We start from the raw sequence: 25,686 nt of genomic DNA, 5'->3' as shown, positions 1-25,686 counted from the left end.
GCTTAGCGATGTTTATCGCTATTCGTTGTTAATATGCCCCTAAGAACGTATATGTCTGAGCAATACCTAATTCTAGTGTGTCTATCACCAGGGCCGGCTTTAGGGTGGTGCAACCAGTGCCATCGCACCGGGTGCTGGCTTCCTGGGGGCACCGTGTTTGCAAGTTTATTATGCTTTTGAAGCACCTGCTGCAGCGTTCCTTTCCCCCCCCTACCCCCCCTTCCCCGGCAATTACCAGGCCTCACACAAATGTCAAGATAACTCCTGTGATTAATTATCTTCCTGGAAAGAGATCAGCATTTTGTCTAGTTGAGGTTTTGACATGTGAAGTTAGTGCAGAGGGTTAATATTCCTGCTGCAAAGAACGTGTATAAAGTAGATTACAGAGTGCGTATGATGTAAACAGATCATCAGGTTACTGCTTTCAATAGAGACATCCTTTTGTTACTTGCAATTTATAACTTAAAGTCCTATTATTCAACAGTGAGCTATTAACTTTCATCATAAAACTGCATTCACACTGCAAAGTATACATCAGAACATTGATTAATGTTGCAAAAAGGGTTAATTTGGCTAGAAATCGATTATTATTAAAGAAAACTCCCAACTATGCTGTTTCTTTTTCGACTCTGAGTTTGTGCTTCTCCACACCAAGCACTCTTAAACTATACTGCCTACCAGTATGGATGGCATGTGACTCCTACACGTTTAGTCCTTTGGCCTATGTAACATTTCCTATACACTGATTTACACACGTATGATTTATTGTCTTTGTGTAATGTGCGTGTGATGCAAAGTGCTCGGACATCCTACACTGGTATGAGTGGCGCTATATAACTAATTCAATGCATCTGAGAGAGTGTGGTTATGGAGACTTGGTCACTGTTAAAGGGTGCTAGTGAGAGAATCCGTGGTGGAGGTGGTCATTGGGGGGGGGCGCAAACAAACATTGTCGCGCAGGGCGCCACCAGCACTGAAGCCGGCCCTGTCTGTCACTACCGTGCTTTCAGCTCTATTGCTGTTTGTAACGTGCATTCGAAGTCTGAAACACTTCAATCAGCTAAATTATTTTGTACAGCCTTGCCAAGACAAAAGAACCCGTCATTAACAAATCTGAGAAGGCAGGATATTTTCAGACTGCGGTTTTGGATCAATAATCAGCACCTTCGTTGCCGGGAGAGAAAAGATGTCACACGGGTTTATACCACCACCTAGTGGACATGAGTATCATTTTCAACCATTTTCTCACAATGCATAAATAATGGGAAAGGAAGGTTCCATCCAGCATGAAAATCACCAGAGAACGCCCAACAGCACTTATCGATTTGATTTCACCCCAGAATCAATGCACACGCACACTAGATGCTGTGGGTCTGGTAAGTCTGACCTGGAACAACACAGCTTTTAGAGTCTGCAAAAACAAGCAAATTCTCCATGACTTCATAAGTAAGACCGCAACAGTGCAAATTGTAATGATCTGAGAAAACATTTAACCCTGTTTAAATCACTAGTGTCAGCTTGTTAACTTAGCTTGTGGGACCTGTTGATACCAGCTGTTTAGTATTATTGTGTATCTAACTTAGATTGTGGGACCAGGTGATAGCAGTTTTTTAATATTATTGTGTTTCTTGAACATCCCACACTTTAATAGGCTTGTCTGGTGTCTTTCACAGGGTCGTAGCTATCAACAGTGCAGAAGATAAAGTTGTACCAGTGGTTCTAAGGGTCTACTCAGGGCACAAGTCCAAAAAAAACGAAGTGGGAGGACTAACCAAGTTAGGCAGTCTGCAAGTGACATTACGGTGTGTGGCATAGTGTGTGACATCATAGGACGTGGCATCACGGCGCTTAACCACACAGGAAGTGACCACAAAAAGTTAGATTTTAGGAGCTTCCACATTAGCAGGTGTATCATGAGTAAATTTGAGTGCATTACAAAATTAAAAAATGAAAGTTGATTAGAACTTAAGTCTGTGACTTGAGTTCCCTGCCCAAAGGAATTAACAGCTCAAATGTGGAAGCCACTAAGTGATACAGGCTAGGCACACTAAACCTGGCACTGAGAACAAAGCAGTTTGTGCATTGCATCAAAAAAAATGCTATAAACTTTATTGGTAAAAATCAAAACTATAAAATATATTTACCTACTTAGCATACCACCATTGTATACACTGCCAAATTTAGCACACTTTGACCATTATCAAAAAAAGGCTAAATGAACACTGCATTTGGTATTCTAGGCATGGTAAACAATATTCCCTATGAAAGAAACTGAATATTCTGGGCATATATAAATTCAGACATTATGGACCATGGTATAATGCCACAGGATCTTTACCCATAAGAAATGAGTAACTAGTGAGACCTTTTACATCATTGAATCACCAAAATGTGGGTAGCAAAATCTCTTTAAAAATACCATGCATTTGATATCTTTGTTGTGATGGGCAGTAGGATCTACCTTCCTACACTGAGTATCATCCACATGGCGATGAGCAGTCAGCCATCTGTTAACAAATGGCAATGGATTCTAAAGAGGAAGAGGAGGACCTATGAGACGTATGAACATTAGTGAAGAAAGGCTTGCAATACCAAGGCAGTTTCGTAAGGGTGACATTGTCAGGTTCATGGTGATGAAACCTCTTTTGCAGTCACCACTAGTGTGTTTATTGACCTCAAAACAGGTTGCAGTTGTTCTGTAATGTCATTTCCAACATTGTCAATATAGTCTCCGAGGCCTTCTAATATGAGTTTATAATTAGGAGAAAATCTCCTGCTCAGGTCTATACACAAAAAAACTACACACTCTCAAAATTACTCTCTTGTACATTTGTATTAGGTGCCTTCTAGGAGGCTGTTTCTGCTGCCACTAGTGTGCCCTGAGTTCTTATGTACATGGACGGCCAGCACTTGCTGTGCATGCTCTGTGGGCATGACTCCATTTATAACCCCACACCTTACAATGTCCTAAGAAAAAGCAGTAGAAGAATACAGGAAGAACATTTCTGAATCCAACAATCAAGCAGTCAACATTATTAAAGAAAACATATAAACCTTTGGGGGGATTTTTAAATCCCTAAAAGGCTTACATATATAAAGTAAAATATATAAAATATTGACCAGGGTGGTGAACTGATCATTTAGCGGGTTGAGTTAAAAGTCTGCTTCTGCAGGGACCTATGTGTGGCCTCTAGACTCATTTGACTCATAGCCATGCCACCTCAAACTTTCACCATTGTGAAACACTGATGTAATTAGAACCACAGAGTAAAATTATATACATCTAAAGTTATGAGGTAGATACATTGACTAGAGCAAGACCCCAGTTACTGCAGAAAACAGTCCTACAAATTGACAGACACATCCCTGGTCAAGGCATGGGACATGAAGAGCGAGCTCTGTAACAGATTTTTAAAGGTTTGTCATTTTGTGCATTTGGACCTGCCTGAGCCCTGCTGGCCTCTGCAAGAGTGAATCTCTGATCCCTAAGAGGTGCCTCCCCAAAGCCTGGGCCCTTGGTTGGCATCAGGGTGCACACCTCTGCAGTTCAAGGAGAGATCCTGAAGTTTCTTCGAGACCACAAACAGGCCCTTTTGTGCCAAGATCTCACTGCCCGCACTCAATAACGAAGCAAGTAAAAAACACTACCCCCAATAAAATTTGCAAAAACCTCATTGGACTGTAGTCATTTATATGAATGTAAAAAGCATTCAATGCAGAGCCACTCATCTATTTTAAAAAAATATATACATTTTATTTATTCATACATGTGCTTCATAATTATTCCATTCCTTTACATATATTTCAGAATTAATTCATGAGCATAATAACCAAATGTTAATATCTAACTCCCCTAACCAACTCCCCTAACCTGGACTAAGAGACACATATAGAATAATAAAAATGTATCCAATCCTCATTCTCATTTGTACCAAACACTCACATCATATTCACTCCTGTTAAAATAGAAATATATCATAATCCAGAAACCAAGTAAACCAGAGAAAGCACCCAATTATAGTACTTCTCTTGACAATTCATTATGCATAATATTTTATGAGTATACAAGATATAACATATTCTTGTCCTATAGTGTCATCAAATATCATTCTCATATTTTAATCTTCTTTGAATTTGAATATTGTAAATTTGCCAGGTTTCCCGCACTGTCATAATATCATGAGGCTCATCAGTTCTGCACGAAAAAACCTTGAGAATAAAATTCTCTTGTGGTCTGATCCAAGATGTAACTGACAGTGCCAATAGCACTTGGGTCCATAGCTAAAGAAGATAATTGGTGAAAGAGGCAGACCAAAAAGCTTCTTAAAGTAAGTATACATTGCAATATGTGTGTCATGAATGCTGCAAGCGACAGACATCACACATAATTAATTAAGCTGTGACTGAAGTACCAGATAACAGATCCAGACTGCTTGTGATAGGATTTGGTGCACACTTTGGCACAAATAGCTCACAGCAACAGCTGGACTGGTGCACAAAAAATGGCAAATCAATTTTGGTGCATGTGAGATAGGAACGGGTAAACATATTGTGTTCCCTTTTTCTCCAGTCTGTGTTGCACAAAAAACATTGGGAAAGTATTTTTTTAAAATATGTAAAACGTATATTGTTTGTAAATCACTTTAAATACGAGATAGAGATTTTAAGACAGAAATCATAGTTTGTTTACTTGGTGTCAATCACCATCTTTTAAAAATTATACAATATTTTTGCACATATGTAACAAACTTATTTTTCCCCAAGCAGAGAACATGTCTTTTCAAAATATCTTAATCTATATAAACTCAACAATTATAGCGTCCCAGCAGTTCACCTGAGAGCAAACTGGGGTGAAAATATTCGAAGGGCCTCATCACGAGTTTGGAGGTGGTCGCTGGGTTCACCCCACCGTTTCACAGCCAATCCCGGGTCGGGCTGCCCGCCAGATTATGAGTGTTTCTCGTGACTGGTGGGCTTTTTTTAATGTTTCCACAGCAGTGCCTCTGAAAATGGGCACCACAATGGGAGCGCCAGAAACAGTTCCTACACAGCATGGACTGGAAAGTCCCTGCCATGCAGGAACTGGTGTGCATTCACACATGGGGGCACATGTTATGCCCCCCATGTGTGCATCCACATGGCATGAGGCACCAGGGGGGCCTGTCGGACCCCCTTTGTTTTCTCTTTGCCGTGGGTTTTATGGCGGTGCAACCGCAATGAAAACCGCGAAGTTGTAATATGCTTGGCGGGACTGCGGCGGTCCATCTTAGAGCAGCCAAACTCACATGCACACTTCTATTTCTCCAGCCCAGCTGTGTTGCGCAGCCGGGTTGGAGAAAAGCTGCAGGCTCCCAGGCACTGTCTCAGCAGCAGACCAGGCCACTCAGACCAATCCTGGAGCTGCTCTCATAACATGAGAGCGGCGTCTGGATTGGGTGGCGAGCCTGTGCTGTCCCAGTGACTGCCTGGAGTGAAGCACCAAGGATCAAATCTTCAGGATGGTTTGGTCTCCTGGACCATTTTCTTCTTCATTATACACGTTTCCACCATGTACCAGCTTTGTTATGCAATAAGAGGACTATTTCATACAAGTTCCCCCATCCCAGTTTGGAACCAATGCATTGTGATAAATAGGCGCTGTTTGTACATTGAGGTCTGTCATGCCTACAAGCCGCGCAGAACTTCTTGAACCAAACTAAAGTCCTTCATTGCGCACTATGGGCAGGACTGCAAGGCACTGACTGCTGACAAAAAACCACAAACATCCAGATACAATAGCTTTGTGTCTGTATGTGAACTTTCATGTGTGTATTTAGCACAAACAGAGCTAGAGAGCCTCAGACTGCTGAGAAATGCTATGAATCCATGTATTTTATTCAAGATCATTTTTAAGCAGTGATTTAGACGTTCATGGTGATTGATTTTGTTTAAGGATATTGTGTTCCCTGAAAAGGTGAGTTTTGAAGAGTTTTAGGGCAGTTCTTATGTTGAAAAGAATCTCACCATTGAAGCATAGATCGAGAAGGCCTTTCTTTTATTTTTGCACGTCATATGGCAATGTAAATGACAGTACATAAAATTAAATTACCTCACTGAATCAGCGCATCACATTAGTGGTTCAGACCGTCCCACTCATTATTTATTTACTGCATGAATGAATCCAATATGCAGCAGTCAGATCAGATCAGATTGTGAGTGACGTGACGCCGGTCACAATGCACATTTTGAAATTGCTTCCTTTAGTTTGGCGGCGGCCCTTTCCTTGATTGGGCAGAGGCAGGGGGCTGGATTTGGTTCTGCGGGGGTTGGGCTGGGCGGCAGGCACTTCGTGTAGATTTTTCCCAAAATGCAACGCCCCGGCACACCTGCACGCACCGGTCCCTGCCACGAGTCATTGAGGCAGATCTGGGTTGAGGAGGTTAGCCCGCCCGGCCCCAACGAGACGACGTCGTAGTGCAGGCAGCAGCTGCAGCAGCAACCTGGCCTAGACCGCCTATCGAATGTAAAAGCAGGCGGGCCAATGCTCGGCCGCACACCACCACCAGGGCAGTCAGTCATGGTAAGTAACAGCCATAAATATTATAATAAGCCATTACATTACCAACGCTGGGGATTTTTTGGGTCGTGGACTTGTGGGTGGCGTAACATACATAACGGTCACCGGCGTCGGGTGGTAGCTCCGGCTCGGTACCACATGAAGTCCGGGGTTATGTAAGTTAAAGTGGGCTGCGCGGCCCTGCAGTGTACTGTCCCCTGCCCTCCTCCTTCCAGCCTTCTCCTGGGCCGGGCAGTCGTATTGAACCGGTCAGGAGGTGCCCCGTGCCCTGCACCGGAGGCACGATTGCTCAGGGCAGGCCTTGGACACGTCACTCGGTTGCTCACTTCACAGTTCACTTAATACGCATGAACTGAGAAGTGAGTGAACCACCGAATGACGAGGCCAAGGCCTGCCCTGAGCAATCATGCCTCCGACGCCGGGCACCGTGTGCATGTGCAAGTACAATGGCACTGCCCGGCCCGGGCCAGGCCAGGAGGAGAAGGCTGGAAGAAGGGCAGGGGCCATGCAGGGCCTTTAACTTTACTTAACCCCGGACTTTAGCAGCACAGCTGTGTGGCCTAGTCTCCCAACAAATTGCGGGCTCAGGCTTTGATTTCATCCTCCCAAATGCTGGGAAGGGTAGTTTCTGTCCAAAGTCCTGAGCATACTTTAGGTTGTATAGTTTCAAGAAGCTGTGCCTTTAAACTGTACCTGGATTTGGGAAACTGCAGTCTGCCCATCAAACTTGGATCTCATGGTAAGGCCAGCAACGATTTCTGCTCTTTATGTCAAGTTGTCTCTCGAATAAGTAAGGAAGCCGCTCATATATTCCAGGGTACTGCTCACTTTTACCTTATGCTCTAGCCCATTTATGATATTATGGCTTCGCTTCAGTGAGGAAGATTCTTTGTCGAGATGTTGCCTTATGCTGGCAATACTGTGTTTTTGCTTGTTTTATATTAGCTTCCCATTCATTTTCTTGTTGGTGGGTTTGCCTATATAGTTTTATTTTACTTTTGTTAGGGCGATTTGTTTGACAACTGCTAGAATTCAGGTAGTCTCCTCGGTCAAAAAGGGCTGGAGATAGAATAAGCCTCCAACAGTTTTTCTACAAATCTTAAAAACATATACATTCTGACAATTTCTTTTTTAATTTGACTTGGTCTTCTTTGTGTTACCCTTTGGGAATATTGTGTCAGCTAGTTTGCATTTGCCAATGTTGTTTGCTAGGCCATGTCGCTGCCATAGCTGACGGGTTGTTAACAATTCAATAGCAGCAGTTTTCTTTTGAAGAATATAAAAATGGCTGACTCATTTTAAGTCCTAGGGTGAATAGGGTTCCTGTGCATGTTCTTGTTGAATATGCAAATGGCTTGAGGACGGCATGCGGTCTTTGCCCACAGTCACCACTTTGCAAATGACATTTTGGGATTAGCTCAGCACCATGAGAAAACTCTCAGCAGTTCAACTGCTGCCTGATAACTGAGTTTCCTTTGCGAAGCTGTTATTCCGTATTTTCTCCTTGGAGGAGAGTCAACCAATAGCAGTTATTTATAGTGGGACCCTGGGCTGCCTCACACACACCATACTTGTACCCTTTTCAGAAGCACCAGCAAGTCCACAGTGCACGATTTATGTTGTCTGCGTCACACCTCACTCATCACGCATACAGATTTTATTCTGATCTTGTTCTGCACTACGCTACTAAAAAAAGAAATTGCACAGTGTCCCATTTTTCTCTGCGTGTAAAATGTTTGTGCAACGCGACCACCAAAGAACGTATATATTGTGTGGCAGCAAAAATTTAGCAAAATATATAGTTTCATTTTTTACATACTTTTTATAATACAGGAGAGTTCTAGAAGTTTTCACAACAGTCAATCTGTCCCATGTCATGGGTCCGGCTTTCAGACATTTATAAAATGTGTGCCCATTGAGATGCGCGCAGCTTGGGGGCTCTAGACATCGCGAGCTTAAGGCCAGAGCCAGCGACGCCAGATGAGTTAAAGGCAACCCTTGTGGTGTAACCTCGAGATACCCCGAGCAGCTCCCCATTCCTCTGCAGGAGAAACCTGTGAGAATGTGATCTGTGGCAGGCCCTGAGTACCTACAACTTTAAAACTCACTGTTGCACATATTCATTTATTATGAACCAGAAAACATAGCCTTCAACAAATTCTATAAAAATGAGCAATGGAGAGCTGGGTCCCACCAGCTGTTTAAAAGAGAATACAGTTGACGGGGTCTTCATTTGCGAAAAGGTGAAACAAACCTAAAAAAAATACGAACGCTCCTAATATATTTAAATACAGTAACAACAGCATTTCTACGGGAAACGTCACTGTATAGGCAAAGCTACTATTAATTTCCAGTAGGAAACAATTTACAAAATACGGGGAGGCCTTTTAATTTGATGAACTTGTGTGGGTGCAGAAGAGAACCACCTGGTTCTCATTCAACTTGCCGAACTGACATGTATTCATCTGTTATTACTTCATCAGGTTTTAATATTCAAAACGGTAATTGGTCCCAGATACCGAGAGATAATTTAAGGCACATTTTTTACATTCTATTTCGAGAGAAGGTTGGCATCGATGTGTATGTATCTTTAAATGTAGTTCTTGAGTCTGTTCCTGAAAAGACTGAACACTGGGGTCAGATAAAACAGATAAAACACAATTTTCACTGATTCAGGGCACTTTGCTTTTATAGAGGTTGGTAAGAGGAGCTGCTGCCCACGCTTAGACCACTGCAGGTGTTTGTTTCTGCAATGTACAGTCGATGCACATGTTGCTTTTGCACTGGACTGTCAGTGACAATGTTGTTTTTACACTGCTCTTTCTGTGTAAACTTTGTTTTTGGACTGGATCAGCAGTGAAAATAAATGTTTTTACACTGGTGTTTCTGTGTAAATGTTGTTTTAGTACTGAACTACCAGTGCAAATGTTGCTTTAGCACTGGGATGTCAGTACTTAAGTTGTTTTTGCAATGGACTGCCAGTGCAAATGTTTTTACACTGGTCTTCATGTTTGAACGTTTTTTGTGGTGTACTGGCAGTGCACAAGTTGATTTTGCACTGGACAGTCATATACAAGTTTTTGTACAGTAACGGGGCTATCCGTGCAAATGTTGTTTTTACACTTGTCTTCCTGTGTAAACGTTATTTTAGTGCTAGACTGTCAGACACAAGTTGTTTTTGCACTGGACTGTCAGTAAAAATGTTTTTTATGCATGTTTCTTTCTATATAAAGTACATCTGACTTTTAGCAGTGCCAGTTGAGGATGTGGGTGGAGCCAGTGGAGGAAGTGGGTGGAACCAGGAAAAAGTAGGTGTGTCCTCCGACAAACACTTGAGCACCTGGACTTCATATTTTACAAATTAAGCACTTAGTACAGCCATGTGACCAAACTCACCTGGAACGACCACGCCATTGTCCACTTTACCACTGCAGGTGTACCATACACCACCACAAAGACCCCAAGCTCCTCTCTCCGTAACTGGAACAAAGTGGCAGTGGCTGAATGGTCAGAAGCCCTAAGCACCGCCCACTCCGACCTCGCAACCAACCACGAACAGGCAGTCGAGAACCACTCTGCCTGGATCCCCAAAAGCGCCAACAGCCGCCCCTATCAAGCCCTCCAATACCAGTAGATCCACCAAACAAGACAGCTGGTACACACCAGAACTTTGGGCCACAACGCGCAGCTGCAAACATCTAGAGAGACAATGGCACACCAGCAAAGATCCAACAGACCGAATCAGCCCTCAACAAATACCATAAACTCCTAAAAGACTCAAAAAACATGCCCTGACAGACCGCATTGAAATCAGCTCCAACCACAGCAGGGAACTCTTCAAAATCATCAGAGAGTTCTCCTGGCCGTCAGCCACCAAGAACACAATCCCCCCCCATCCCAGGAACTCTGCAATACCCTAGTCGACTACTTTCACAACAAGGTCTCCACCATCTACAGTAACTTCAAAACCCCAACGTACAGACCTGCATAGCCTCCTCATACCAACTGATACCACCCACAACCCTCCGCTCACCGCATGGGAACAGCTCACCACACAGAGCACCACAGCCATCATGAACTCCATCCACTCTGGAGCACCCACCCCCCACCACTTCGTCATACTCAGGAGCAAGGAAATTGGCAGCAAACTCGCCTCCATCCTCAAAACATCCATCGCCACCTTCCCTGAACAATGAAAACATGCAGAGGTCAGACCCCCTGCTCAAGAAACCCTTCGCTGACCCCAGAAATCTCAAGATTTACCACCCCATCTCTCTGCTAACCTTCCTCGCCAAAGTCCTCGAGAAGGCCATCAACCGACAACTCACCAAACACCTGGAGAACAACAACCTGTTGGACATTTCCCAGACCACCTTCCACTTCAACCACAGCACAAGACTGCCCTGATCACCACCTCTGACATCATCAGAACCCTTCTCGACCAGGGAGACACCGCTGTCCTGATCCTACTCGACCGCTCAGCAGCGTTCAACACCGTATCCCACCACACCCTTATTAAGAGGCTCCGCCACACCGGGATCCAGGGACAATCCCTCTAATGGATTGCATCCTTACTCACAGGGCATACCCAGAGAATCTGCCTACCATCATCTGCGGCGTCCAGCAAGGTTCATCCCTCAGGCCTATCCTGTCCAACACCCAAATGACGCCCCTGGCCAACATCATCAGAACCCATGGCCTCAACGTAATTTCCCATGCAGACGACACCTAGCTCATCCTCTCATTCACAGAAGACCCCTCCACCACCAAGATCAACTTCCACAACTAGATGATGAGCATCGCCAAAGGCATGCGCATCGTCAATTGCCTGAAGCTCAACACAGACAAGACCAAATGACTGATCTTTGGAAACAACACCTCCCTGTGGGATGACACCTGGTGGCCTTTTGAACTTGGACCCTCACTGACCGACCATGCCCGCAACCTTGGCATCATCTTGGACACCAAACTCACCATGCAATGCCAGATCAACGCAGTCACCTACGCTTGCTTCCACACCGTTCATATGCTCTGAAAGATTTTCAGATGGCTCTCTGTCGACACCAGGAAAACCACCATCCAAGCCCTAGTCACCAGCTGACTTGACTACTGCAATGCACTTTACACAGGAATTCCCTCCTAACTCCTGAAGAGATTCCAGGTGATACAGAACTCAGCTGCCAGACTCATCCTGAACCTCCCCAAATGACCCACATCACCCCCCCACCTCAAGAACCTCCACTGGCTCCCCATCCGGAAAAGATGCCAAATCAAGTTACTGGTACATGCCTAGAAGGCTCTCTATGACCAAGGACCAGACTGCAACAATCACTGCCTGAACTACCACCATCCCTCCAGACACCTGCGTTCCTCCTCCCCCACCCTCACTCACACCCCCCGCATCTGTCGAAGCCACAGCGAAGGATGCTTCTTCTCCTACCGTGCTGCCAAATCCTGGAACCTTCCCCCCACCTCCGAACAGCACCCTCTCTCTTGGATTCAGAAAGGGACTCAAGACCTGGCTCTTTGACTGATCGTAGCAGGATCCTAGCCCCTGGCTACCCTCACACGTGATTAGCTATGCTCTTCAAATCCAGATTGGTTGATTAATTGAATGCAATATTATTAGTCTGAAGAATGCTCTAGTAACCGTTATCTCTGAACAAAGTAGTCCCTAGTTCTGTGTTTCTGGCCAAGGAATCAAGATAAATGGTTTCTAAATGGTCAAACATAGATTACATTGTTCTTAATGGTGCTTTTGATCAGTATGGTTCCCTTTGTTACAGAATTGATTGATATCTTTGTAGCACACAAAAGTATAATTCCTTGTGCCACCTCTAGTAGCTAGAGATCTGAACAGACAGAAAACTGAGTGAAAGGGGTGTTCCATGGTGTTGCTCTGAGTGTTCCTACGCAACACCCATGAAACCTGTCACATTCTCAGATTTAGGAGAAATCGTAAACCTGAAAATGCATCACCTTAAGGGTGGCATTAAGGAGGCATTAAGGAGGCACAACGAGGAGAAATGTTTTCATTTCCCCTTGTGCTTTCCTTTTTCTATGTGTGCTGTATTCTGCAGCACAAATAGAAAAATTGATTGATTTTGTGCAGGAAGGTGTACCTTCCTACACAAAATCAATCAGCCCTGCAACGCAGGCACCCGTGCACCATGGTGCAAGGGTGCCTGCCTTAGCGTATAACAGACCAATATGCGCCGGCGCTGGGGAAAAGTACAGATATGCGCCATATCGCATAGATAAGGCACATTCCTGCCCTTTTGTTTTGACGTAGGGCAGCGCAGCAAGATTCCTTGCGGCGCTGCCCTACCTATCCCATCGCTATCCCAGAGGGCTACAAGATCGTCCGGAGGGACCGAAACGCCAACCAGATGGGAGGAGGCATCGCCATCGTCCACAGGAGCACCATCCGTCTCACGACCAGCACCGACAACACCCTGACCAGCGCCGAACACCTGCATTTCCAGATCCACACCAACCCGAACACCACCCTCAGAGGCACCCTGATCTACCGACCCCCTGGACCACGCACACAATTCAGCGAGGACATCGCCGACTTCGTCAGCCCGCATGCCCTCCCCTCCGCTGACTACATCCTCCTGGGAGACCTCAACTTCCACCTGGAGAACAACAACGACCGCAACACCAACACCCTGCTCGACAACCTCGCCAACCTGGGACTCAAGCAACTGGTGTCCACCCCCACCCACCTCGCCGGACACACACTCGACGCAGTCTTCTCTTCCAGCACAGACATCGACTTCAGCCACGCCACTGAGCTTCAATGGATGGACCACAGCTGCGTCCACTTCACCTTCAAGAGAACGACGACCCACCACCACCAGCAACAGGCCGCCCGCAGAAGCTGGAACAAGATCACAGCTGACCAGCTTGCCACCTCCCTGAGCCAGCACCCTCCTGCCAACTCAGCGAACCCCAGCCAGGCCGCCGACAACCTCACGAAGTGGATCAGCAACTGCGCGGACGAACTCGCCCCACTGAGGACCCCGCCTAGCAGACCTGGCAGCAAGAAGGCCCCATGGTTCACCGACGAACTCAAGAGCTCCAAGAAGAACTGCAGAGCCCTCGAGAAAGTCTGGAGAAGGGAACCGACACCGGACAACAGGACCTCCTTCAAGCTTGCCACCCGGAAACACCACCAGCTGATCCGCGCCGCCAAGAAAACAGCATTCAAGGACCGGTTGGACAACAACGCACACAACTGCAAGGAACTCTTCAACATCGTGAAAGAGCTTTCCAACCCCAGCGCAGGAAACAACGACATCACCCCATCGCAAGACCTCTGCAACTCCCTCGCTTCATACTTCCACAACAAGATCGCGGACATACACAGCAGCTTCAACAACCAACCAACGCACACCATGACCGAACAACCGCCCCCCACCACCACCCTCCACGCCTGGACCCCGATCAGCACCGAAGACACCATCCGCACGATGAACTCCATCCACTCCGGATCACCGACCGAACCCTGCCCTCACCACGTCTTCAACAAGGCCGACGCTGTCATCGCACCCCACCTGCGAGACATCATCAACACATCCTTCGACACCGCCACCTTCCCTGAGAGCTGGAAGCACGCCGAACTCAGCGCTCTACTCAAGAAACCCACAGCGGACCCCACCGAACTCAAGAACTACCGCCCCATCTCGCTCCTCCCGTTTCCAGCCAAAGTCATCGAGAAGACCGTCAACAAGCAGATGGCCGCCTTCCTCGAGACGAACGGATCCCTCGACCCCTCACAGTCCGGCTTCCGAGCCAACCACAGCACCGAGACCGCCCTCATCGCCGCCACAGATGACATCCGAGCCCTGATGGACAAGGGAGAAACAGCGGCCCTCATCCTCCTAGACCTCTCCGCGGCATTCGACACGGTCTGCCACCGCACCCTAGTACGGCGCCTCAGCAACATCGGCATCCAGGACAAGGCGCTGGAATGGATCATCTCCTTCCTCGACGGAAGAACACAGAGAGTCCGCCTTCCACCGTACAAGTCAGAGGCCTCCGAAGTCATCTGCGGCGTCCCCCAAGGATCATCTCTGAGCCCCACCCTCTTCAACGTCTACATGAGCCCCCTCGCGGCCATCGTACGCAAACACAACCTCAGCATAATCTCCTACGCCGACGACACCCAGCTGATCCTCTCCCTGACCAACGACCCCGCCGCCGCCAGAGCCAACCTGCACGAAGGGATGAAAGAGGTAGCCGAGTGGATGACGACCAGCCGCCTGAAACTGAACTCGGACAAGACGGAGGTCCTCATCCTGGGCTCCTCACCCTCCGCCTGGGACGACTCCTGGTGGCCTCCTGCCCTGGGCACCGCACCCAAACCGACAGACCATGCACGAAACCTGGGCTTCATCCTGGACTCCTCCCTCTCCATGACCAGGCAAGTCAACAACGTCTCCTCGGCGTGCTTCAACATCCTACGCATGCTACGGAAGATCTTCTGGTGGATCCCCACCGAGACCAGGAAGACCGTCACCCAGGCCCTCGTCACCAGCCGACTGGACTACGGCAACGCCCTCTACGCCGGCACCACCGCCAAGCTCCAGAAGAGACTCCAGCGGATCCAGAACGCCTCAGCCAGACTCATCCTCGACATCCCACGAACCAGCCACATCTCCGGACATCTGAGAGACCTTCACTGGCTCCCCGTCAACAAAAGAATCACCTTCCGCCTCCTCACCCACGCACACAAGGCCCTACACGACCAAGGCCCGAGCTACCTCAACAGCCGAGTCAACTTCTACGCTCCCAAACGCCACCTCCGATCAGCCAACGACGCCCTCGCCGCCGTCCCCCGCATCCGAAGAGCGACCACAGGAGGAAGGTCCTTCTCCCACCTGGCCGCCAAGACCTGGAACTCCCTCCCGACCGACCTGCGCCTGACCCAAGACCACCTCTCCTTCAGGAAGAAGCTGAAGACCTGGCTGTTCGAGCAGTAGCGGCACCCCCCCCCCCCCCCCCATCCCCCCAGCGCCTTGAGACCCTACGGGTATGTAGCGCGCTTTATAAGTGTCACTGATTGATTGATTGATTGAAAACCTCATAAATGAGGCCCATAGTGTTTGATACCCAAATAATGATACACTCTATTCTGCTATCTACCCATCCATTTTCGGATGCTTTGGCTTTCGCCTTTTAGTTTGCTGAAAGGCCAGTAAGCACCAGATAGAGAATGTTTTAGCCTACTTAGGCCACAAAGCAGGCGAGCAAAACACAGCCATTGTCTACTGTAAAGTTGTATTTTCTCCCACAGATGAGACCCTTGCTAGGTTTATCTGGGTAATACAGGAATTTTGTTATGGAACCATTGTGGCATCATTTATACAACTATAATCAAAGAAGAAAATCATGGCTTTCAGTTGGATCCCTGACTGCCAGAAGACCTTCAATCCCTTAGGAGATGTACTTTGCTTATCCCTGTGGCTATGTGGCTTTAGGAGAAAAGATTAACTGTTTTATTTTCATTTTTGGAATGACAAGTGGTTGCCTTTGTGCAGTACACAGGTGCCCTAGAGTTGTTAGTACTATGGAAAGGAATGTGAGAGCCCACTTAACAAGATTGCCTGGTTCTTAAAATGGTGCTAAAGAAGCGTTCTTCATATTAACAGGGCAAGACTTTAATGCGTGTCTTCATATTTCTACATATACTGCATTTGAACCGCCACCTACTTCCTACAGAGGCTTTTGACGTCTTTACACCATGGTGTCCTGGCAGCACCTTGACCAGCTCCCTGCTCGGCCGCCCCTCGTGCAGGATCAGGAACGACTAGAACAAGAAGAACCAGCGCCAGTGCGGCCATGCACGGAGTGACCTATGGATACAGAATGGAAGGATTAGTGACCGGTGCCCATCTACTCTCTGCCGAGCAATGAATCAACATGCCTTGACCGATCAACGAAGTAGCCTGTTTGCACATCACTCCTGAGAGGCAAAATAACAGGAAACCTCTGAAGCATTTATTTGCATTTCATGCCTATAAGTGTACATAACACAGTTGCTTATTTTATTAGCAGTTTTTAAAGGGGGTGATTTAGAGGTTGGTGGACAGGGTGCTCCGTCACAAATGCAACAGAGTACCCTGTCCACCAAACTTATGTTCTGCCCACCTCATGTAGAGCTAGGTGGACTAGCTGCTTGCTATTGGCAGAGCCCCCATTGGCCTCATCGACAAAAAGCGACCTCTGACAACTCAAGAAAGTAGGGGCTGTAGAGAAAAGCTATCACACGACCACTTTATTTAGAGTGGATGGTCTGATGGGATTTTTTATCTTTCTGTTCATCATCTCCAGGAAAAACTTGGTGTGAGAGGTTATTAGTGTTCTTTTTAACCCCTTCGACGCTCATGACGGAACGGTTCCGTCATGAGCGTCGGTTGAGCTGTGCTCATGACGGAACCGTTCCGTCATGACCACGCCCGCGCAAGCAGCGCTCAGCACAGCGGGGGAATCCGCCCCGCATGGAAGGGGTTAAATAACTTGGGAGTTTGTTTTTGAAAAAAAAAAATGTTAAAAGTTTGGTGGACATCGGTCAAAATATTTGAATCAGTTCTAGTCAGAAAATAGCGCTTAGTTTTACAGCCCTGCAACTATATCATAAACTATTTTATTTTCCTGTGAATGGCTATTTTTCTGGTGGTCTTTGAGAGACCCAATATCTAGAACAGTACTGGTAGCTGCCTGGTTGTGGTGACACAGATAGCCGTGCTTCCACATGGAGCTTATGGGGAGTCAAGAGAAATTTATGAGTTTGGTAAAGAACATTGCTCAAGTCATGAGAATGGCTGATTACTTTAAGGTTTGTTTCAAGATGCAAATTGTTTTCCTCACAACCTTTGCAAACTTCACACAAAAACTGAGCGCAATACACAAAGGTCAAGATGCTCTACGCAAAATCGTCCTTTTCATGATCATTTTGCAATTGAGTGTAATTTGACATGCTGTTTCCAGTGTGCCATGGTTTCGCAGTCCCTATAAAAAAGGGACATCCATTTTCAGCACCAGCCAACACTGGTATGAGAATAACTGTGCTCGGGCATAGGCATAGGGTAATCATGACACTTTGCAAACTACATGAAGGACAATACCAGGAACCACACATAACTTTGCTTCCCTATCAAAAACAATGCACATCACTGAATGTTGATAGTTTCGATTACTTAGAATGTGAGCAGGAAGAAGTGGACAGTCATGGAAGAGGACAAAAATATGGAATAATAGTTTTTAGCACATACAAAGTACATTTTAGAAATAGTACTTACTCTGAGCGCCCAGGTCCAGTCTCCAGTAGCTTGTGTCACACTGGATCCTAAAATATATCCCAGTCCACTGCAAGAAAGAATGGAGATACAACTGTTCTAAATTGTTCCACCTCTCAACCTTCTAGCAGAAAACAATGTATACAAATCGAATTCTCCCAATTTGTGACTTCTCTAGAGGGCCAGGGGGATCTATTCTCAGTCCACGATGATCAACTGGTACATGTAGCCACTTGGAGTTTAATAAGCCAATAAAACTTCATATCAACAAATAGACAGACAACACTTGTCTATCCCTTAAAGTGTCACTCACTTTGAAATCCTTAAGCTGACATCTTGCCTGAACATCATTAGAACTGGCCTGTATGCAGCGGATCCAAAACTCAACTCAACAAAAACTAGGTTTTCACTCATAAATGGAAGAACCACTGAACTCGTTGTTTGAGAGTGGCTTGGCAATAGGGAAATGAGATGAATTGTCCCTGTCTTTCATCCTTTGCTAGATCCTTGGTTTTTTTTCATTGACCCCTCTCTGTCCCTCAAGGAACCTTCAGGACTTCTCCACCTGCCGGCAACATAACCTGTACATCATACAATTGTTGGGGAAGTTTAAAAAAGCTTAACATAAAAAACAATAATTGTTGTATCCTCAAAGGAAGAAAATCACATTATTGCAATTCATAGTCTCTCAGAAAATCCGATAACACAACATTTTACATTTCTATAAAATTGAGGATATGCAATCAACTCAGTGTAAGATTTTGCCCTTCACATAATTTTGGAAGTAACTCCTTTAGAGTAAAAACATGTTATGTATACAGGGATTTAACATTGGAAACCCTTCTGAATTGAACTAGAATTGTCCAGCTTAAATTACTGCATCAAAGAAGGCCCTTCCTCCCGCCTACGACCTTCTGGACACTCCAGAATCTCATCTTGTCACACATTTAAGAAAGCAATGCACTAATCACCAGGCAGCCAACAACACCGATCAAAGCAGTTCTACAAACTGTGAATCAGCTAACCACTAACCAGAGACCATCTCCTCTGCCTTGCACTGGTGAGCTCTCATTACCATAATCCACTTTAATGCTTGAGTGTAATAGACTCACTGTTCATCTATTATTTCATATGTCACACTCTAAGCGGACTAATCCCTCTGGGTGATGCACAACTAAACACAGATAAATAAATACATGCAGTAAGTACATACAGTAAATGAATGACTATATTACCTTCCAGCTGGGATGAAAATATAGAAGACTCCCAGTATCCAGGTCCTTTTGTCTTTTACAAACAGATCTCCAATGATGGTGGGTGCTATGGTGGAGTAGCTGGCCGCACCGGCCCCAACCAAGCCTCTCGTAAGAAAGAAGAGCCAATAATGCTGTAAAAAGGGAGATATGTTTGCGAGGGTCACTAAACTGGATGTAATCACTTTACGCCCCTTGTAGACTTTTCTATCCAAAAATATCTAAGTTGAGCGGTCAAGGAGGTGGTAGTAAGTTTAGAATTCAGACACAGAGCTTTTGCTTTTTAAAAGGTTAGGTCTTTATATTCTTGTAGAAAATATATGGTAGTTAAAATAATGGTTAAAGGACAAAAACCAAACCAGACGTTTCAAGCAACTTCTGGGGCATAGATATAATTCTATACAATTGTAAAATGCTCAGGTATGACAACTGGAATATCAAGGGGCCCTGTAGTCAGTCAGTGGTGTCCATGAGCAATGACACCCAGGCACCTATAATCTCAACATGACTCATCGCTCGCAAGTGTCCCTTTCTGAGATGTGTACAGGACTTTCATGAGGACAGGTGCCCTACTCTTCATGGACAATGTAGAATTCTCTCCTCATGGGGATCGGCCATCCGTGTACCGCGGATGGTTTTGAACCCTCTGCCTCTGCTCTATAAAGCCTACATGGTTATTTGTTCTCTGGGACAGCAACATAACCCCACCAGTCCTGTGAGAGATGCTTCCACAGAACACCCTTTTTCTTTGTTCCCATGAAGATAAACAACAGCACTTTCTACGGTATGATACCCTGACATTCACACATCTCAGCTCCTACTACTCAAGTACACATTACATGTTTATTTCTTTAGAATTTTTTTTTTCCTGAGGAAAAATGTGCAAACTTTATGAGGAGCCCTTCCTGATAGAGAAAGCAATCAGCTGACCACCTGAGTGTGATCTGTTTGGTGGATAGTAACATATACACTTCTGAAGCCAGTTTAAAACATGGCTATTTCCTAGATAAATGCTCCACCCACTTCCCAGCAACAGAGCCCAGAAACCAGTTGCACCCTCAGGTGCAATGCTCAGCTTACAACCCATCCATTGCAAACAAATCAACCTGCAAACTGGTTTCGGAATGCGGTAAGCTGAGAAGAATTGACCTATGGATGGCTTTATATAGTTATGTTCTTGAATATATAACACATATGGCCCACAATCATACTAAAACCGTAATATGCAGCTGTCAGCAGCAAATTATAATTTATACCTCTTAAATTCACATAAGACATATCTGCTATGAGGGCATCCCTCACCAGCACTGTACTGCCAAAGCAATAGACATCACCAAATGAGCAGGCATGAAATAACTGAAGAGATTTGTCAAAGAATACGGCACAATGTGAAGGACTTTAATATAGTTCACCACTGCAGGTCCCAAATATCTATACAATCTGACCACTTCTCTACATCTCACAAAGACACTTAGATATGGGATGATAATAAAAAATGCCCATCCCAACAGATCTCTCTACTTCTCTGTCCTTCCAGCTAGCCAGCTCAGGTCCAAAACTATACACAAAATCTCAGATTGGACAACCCAGTGTAGTAACCAGCTAAGCAGACTATATCATGGGAAATACCATAACGGGGCCAGCAGAGCTGCTCAAATCTACCAACATACTGAAAAACATAAAACTGCGTGTCTGCCTCTCACACTTTATCATCCAACACACTGCTACGAATTGCATCCTATAACGCAATAACCGGACCTCAGTGGTCATGACACACAAAATGGAAACACCACCTACACAGGATCAAAACAAAGACACCATCCTTCCAACCACACACCATACACAGTGTTACATGTTACCCATGTAGGTAAACACTTTAGTGCCCCACATAAAAGTATTAAGTGCCTTATTAATACTGCAATACAATACAGTACAATTGCAACATCACAAAGCTAACCCTGTCAGCATAGGCCGCAAGCTTTAAAACCAATCCTATGGCAATATAATCCTTCATTTACATAATATTGAATGCTAAAGTAAAGAGACCAGATATTATGTTCACACAGTAAAGTCATGCTAGCGTACCACCTGACATCTTTCCAACAGAATTTGCACCAAGTTCATCCGTGATGTAAGCATATTCAATATTTCCCCCACATGTTGATCAACACATGTTACAGGCATCTTCTTCATATCTATCAAAATTGCTCTGGTGGCTACAATTATTCCCAGTCGCAGATGTGAAACTTGCAATGTAGGCGCTATCTCACCCTCACCCTCCTTCAATGAGATTTCATGAACATACATCATAGATATGTTTGGCACAGTCCCAGATATGAAGCTTTTCATACTGACCTTTCCAAGGCACAAGTCCATCCTGCACATGTGAAGCTTCAACAAGCCTAAAACATTGTACTTTGTGAACCATGCATCACAGACATATAGAACTCGTTACTAAATATGAATGCTACAATGACTCCTACAACCACTATGTTACCGTTTCACAATGTGTAGGGTGTTTATACTACTCGATATTACAACACACCAGAGACTAAATTTATGTCTAAACTGTTTCTAGGAATTAGGTGCAGCAGTAGCTCTTGACCTGTGGTTCGGGGACCCATGGGAGTCCGCATAGCCTCCCCAGGCGGTCTGCGACTGCTTAGAAAATTAGATACATTTAACAGATTAATAATGTATATAAATGAAGAAGCAAAATTTAAAGTTGAATATTTTAAAGCATTCTGTAAATGTGAAAGAGTTTGAAATTGAAGACTAAAAATTAAGGGCCTGATTTAGATTTCGGTGGGACTACCGCCGTCACCCCAGGGCGGAGTATTCACGTTTTTATATGTGTAAATAGTTAATCACTCATGTATGATGAATGCTTATTTCTGTATTTGTTGCAACTGTTTTGCGCTTCAAACCATTGAAAATGCTAATGCCACGGTCCCCGACTTACAGTAATGACTCAGTGGGGGGGGGTCCTTGAATTCCAATAATAATCCAGTGGGGGGTCCCAGTGTTCCAGAAATTATTGGGTGAGGATGCACAGAAGTCAACCACTAAATTGTAGCATATTCTGTCTCCTCATACATTAGGGCTGCAGAAGCAACATAGTAGTGAGATGAAGAGCAAATATGCTCTGTAAAGGCATATTGCACACTCTGCAAATGGTTGTAATATAACTGAAAATGTAAAAAGAATATACACTTTACCTTTAGACACCAGACACGCCCATAAGTACAGAAACACAAACAAACACACACATACACACGTGAAAACATATTTGAGCACATACATCTGAAGAAACACTTACACATGCTCCTACATGAACACAGTCCTACTTAGACGCGTGCACAAACACGCCAACACATGTATGTACAAGTACCAGTGGCGGCTCCCCCATTGGGGCGTGGGGGCGTCGCTCCACTGCTTTCTCGCGGTGCGAGAAGGCAGAAACATAAACGGTAAAAACTATCATTTATGTTTCTGCCTTCTCGCTTTGCGAGAAAGTAGAAGTGCCTCTGTGCGTGCCTGGTTGGGGGTGGGCGTGTGGGCGGTCCTGCTCGAGGGCAGGGGGGAATGGCTTGCCCCATGTTGTGCGTACTGACTGTTTGGTCGGCCCTGGAGCCGACCAAACAGTCAGTACCCACAACAGTGGGTAAGCCACTCCCCCCTACCCTCGAGCAGGGCTGCCCACTCTCCCTTTTTCTTTATGCAGCGAAAATGTCCCGAGCTGGGGCGCTCTCCTGCTGCGCCTACCAATCACAATGCTGTCATTTGCAGCGTTGTTATTGGCTTGCGTAGGGGAGAGAAGCTTCCTGCTGGCTGCTTTCTGTTCCTGCTTCCTACAGCAGGAACACGCGGACCCGGCTGCCGCTGCACCAGTGCAGCATGACCGGCCAGGAGCAGAGGCGGTGCGGTACCCGGCACTCAGGTACGTTTTATTTTATTTGTTTTATTCGCCCCCCAGCCCCCGCAATCCCCCCCTCCCTCGAGCATGCCAGCCGCCGCTGCCAACATGGGAGCAGCACAGGACAAGGAGCAGTTGGCATTCAGAAGGCACACATGCTATTTGGTTCAATCTGTACTTAATTGTGAGTGCGTAATCACACACAACATCGTAGCCATCTTAGATCGTCGCATTTTAATAACATGAATCACTGAAATATCATTTGTGGTATTCCGTTGTTTCAACCCCTTAATTTAAATTACATTGCAGGGTTCTTTGGTTGTCCTTCTTGGCACTACAAAGGCTCAAGTTGTACTTTAGTTTGTATTTCTTGATGTATCCTTATACTCAGGCCCTGCCTTCAGCTGCCTCATCGGCACCTTCCTCTCCCTGCATGACACATGGTGTGCTCCTGCTCACAGAACCTGCGAGAATAAAGTTTGATACCGTTTGTACAGACGTGCCTGATGTGTATGCAGATGTCTGAAAAAAAAGTAGCAAAAAAAAGTAATTGTGGAAAAGTGGCCAGCACTGATTAACCACGTCTGACTGCCTCGTTGAAATGGTTAACCCCTTCTGTGCCTATGACGAGCTGGACTCGTCATGGAGCACAGTCGCGCTGTGCCCATGACGGGTCCAGCTCGTCATGAGGCATTTGGGCACCAGAGGGATTCCCTTTAAACCAAAATAGCCTCGGGAGCTGGGGAAGAGCTTCCCCAGCTCCCTTAGCCCCCCCACCCCGCTTTCACTGTAATGACGATCGGCGCGCACGTCGCGCCGACGTCATTACAGTGAAACTGAAACTGAAATGAGCCAAGAGGCTCATTTCAGGTTTCACTTTGTACGTGCTCAGGGGGCTATCTCAGCCCCCTGAGCAAGTAGAAAGACGGGAGAGGTATCGTTGGAAAGGGGAGAATCTCCCCTTTCCAATGGTACCTCTACACCCACTAGACACCAGGAAGGGGGGAGCGGCCCCTTGGGCAAGGGCCTTTGCTCCCCCCAAATTATTTTGGGCACATTTAATCTTTTTGCTCCCCCTGGGGGGCAGATGGGGGCAGTAGCCCCCAATCTGCCCCCCCGGGGGGGGCAAAAAGCCCACTAGACACCAGGGAATTTTTTTGACAATCAAAATAGGGGTGGGGGCTCCCCAAAACGGGAAGGCCCATGCCCCCACCCCACCCCCAAATTATCACAGTCTCTCTGCGCCCCGAGGGGGCAGATGGGGCATTGGCCCCTAATCTGCCCCTTCAGGGGCGCAGAAAGCCCACTATACACCAGGGATTTATTTTCAGTTTTACACCATTACATTACAGACGTTCTGCCCCCCCTGGGGGGCAGATGGGGCATTGGCCCCCAATCTGCCCCCCCGGGGGGGCAAAAAGACCACTAGACACCAGGGAAATGTAAAAAACAAACAAAATAGGGGTGGGGGCTGCCTAAAACGGGCAGGCCCATGCCCCCACCACACCCCCCAATTATCACAGTCTTTCTGCCCCCCCGGGGGGCAGATGGGGCATTGGCCCCTAATCTGCCCCTTCGGGGGGGCACAAAGCCCACTATGCACCAGGGATTTGTTTTCAGTTCTTTTTTAGGGTGGGGGCTGCCCGAAACGGGCACGCCAATGCCCCCACCCACCCACCACCATTAAAGCCTTTCTGCCCGCCCTGGGGGGCAGATGGGGCATTGGCCCCCAATCTGCCCCCACGGGGGGACAAAAAGACCACTAGACACCAGGGAATTGTAAAAAAAAAAAAAAAAAATAGGGGCGGGGGCTGCCCAAAACGGGCTGGCCCATGCCGCCACCCCACCCCCCAATTATTACAGTCTTTCTGCCCCCCCTGGGGGGCAGATGGGGTATTGGCCCCTAATCTGCCCCTCCGGGGGGGGCAGAAAGCCCACTAAACACCAGGGATTTTTTTTGCGCAATTGTTTTTAGGGTGTGGGCTGCCCGAAACGGGCACACCAATGCCCCCACCCTCCCCCCCACAAAAATGACAGTCTTTCTGCCCCCCAGGAGGCAGATGGGAGCTATAGCCCCCAATCTGGCCCCCCCTGGGGGCGCAGAATGTCCACTAGAAACCATGGATTTTTTTGTTTTATTAGTGATGGGGTAGGGGCTCCCCGAAATGGGCATGACAATACCCCACCCCACCCCCAGAGAAATTCCAGTTTTTCTGCCCCCCCCCCCCCCCGGGAGGGCAGATGGTGGCTGTGGCCCCAGATCTGCCCCCTGGGGGGGCAGAAAGCCCACTAGGCGCCAGCGAGTACGCAGGCTTTTTTTATGCGTGGGGGCTGCCCAAAATGGTCATACCAGTGCCCCCACCCCCACAAAAAATAGCCACAGTCTTTCTGCTCCTTTAGGGGCATATCAGGATGAAAACCCCTTCCCCAATTCCCCCCCAGGGCGGCAGAAAGGCCACAGGGCTCCGGATTTTTTTTAGCAATGTGCATACCTTTGGATTTTGGGCCCTAGCGCAGTTGGCACGTAGGCAAACGTAGCAAACCTGTACATTCTTTAAAACTAGACACCGAGGGGAATCCTGGATGGGTGACTTCACTGGCTCTCACCAGGTTCTGTTACCCAGAATCCATTGCAAACCTAAAAATGTGTCCAAAATA

The 25,686-nt window shown here is 46.5% G+C and overlaps 1 protein-coding gene across 3 annotated transcripts in view; it reads right to left on the bottom strand.

The window, feature by feature from the left end:
- The window catches only part of LOC146859108 (protein spinster homolog 3-like), a 363,281-nt gene that overhangs the window by 232,317 nt on the left and 105,278 nt on the right, over nucleotides 1-25,686 (bottom strand). For all 3 annotated transcript variants that reach the window (XM_085646939.1, XM_085646941.1, XM_085646940.1), the window contains exons 4-6: nucleotides 19,095-19,246; nucleotides 17,863-17,929; nucleotides 16,274-16,416 (exon numbers count right to left, since the gene is read on the bottom strand). In XM_085646939.1, the coding sequence (XP_085503065.1) occupies nucleotides 16,274-16,416; nucleotides 17,863-17,929; nucleotides 19,095-19,246 (362 nt within the window). The remainder of the gene's footprint in view (nucleotides 1-16,273; nucleotides 16,417-17,862; nucleotides 17,930-19,094; nucleotides 19,247-25,686) is intronic.

This window comes from Triturus cristatus, chromosome 3_2 (genome assembly GCF_964204655.1).
Source record: "Triturus cristatus chromosome 3_2, aTriCri1.1, whole genome shotgun sequence".
NCBI lineage: Eukaryota > Metazoa > Chordata > Amphibia > Caudata > Salamandridae > Triturus > Triturus cristatus.
Note: the sequence above shows the minus strand (reverse complement) of the source record. Positions and strands in the feature narration are given on the sequence as shown.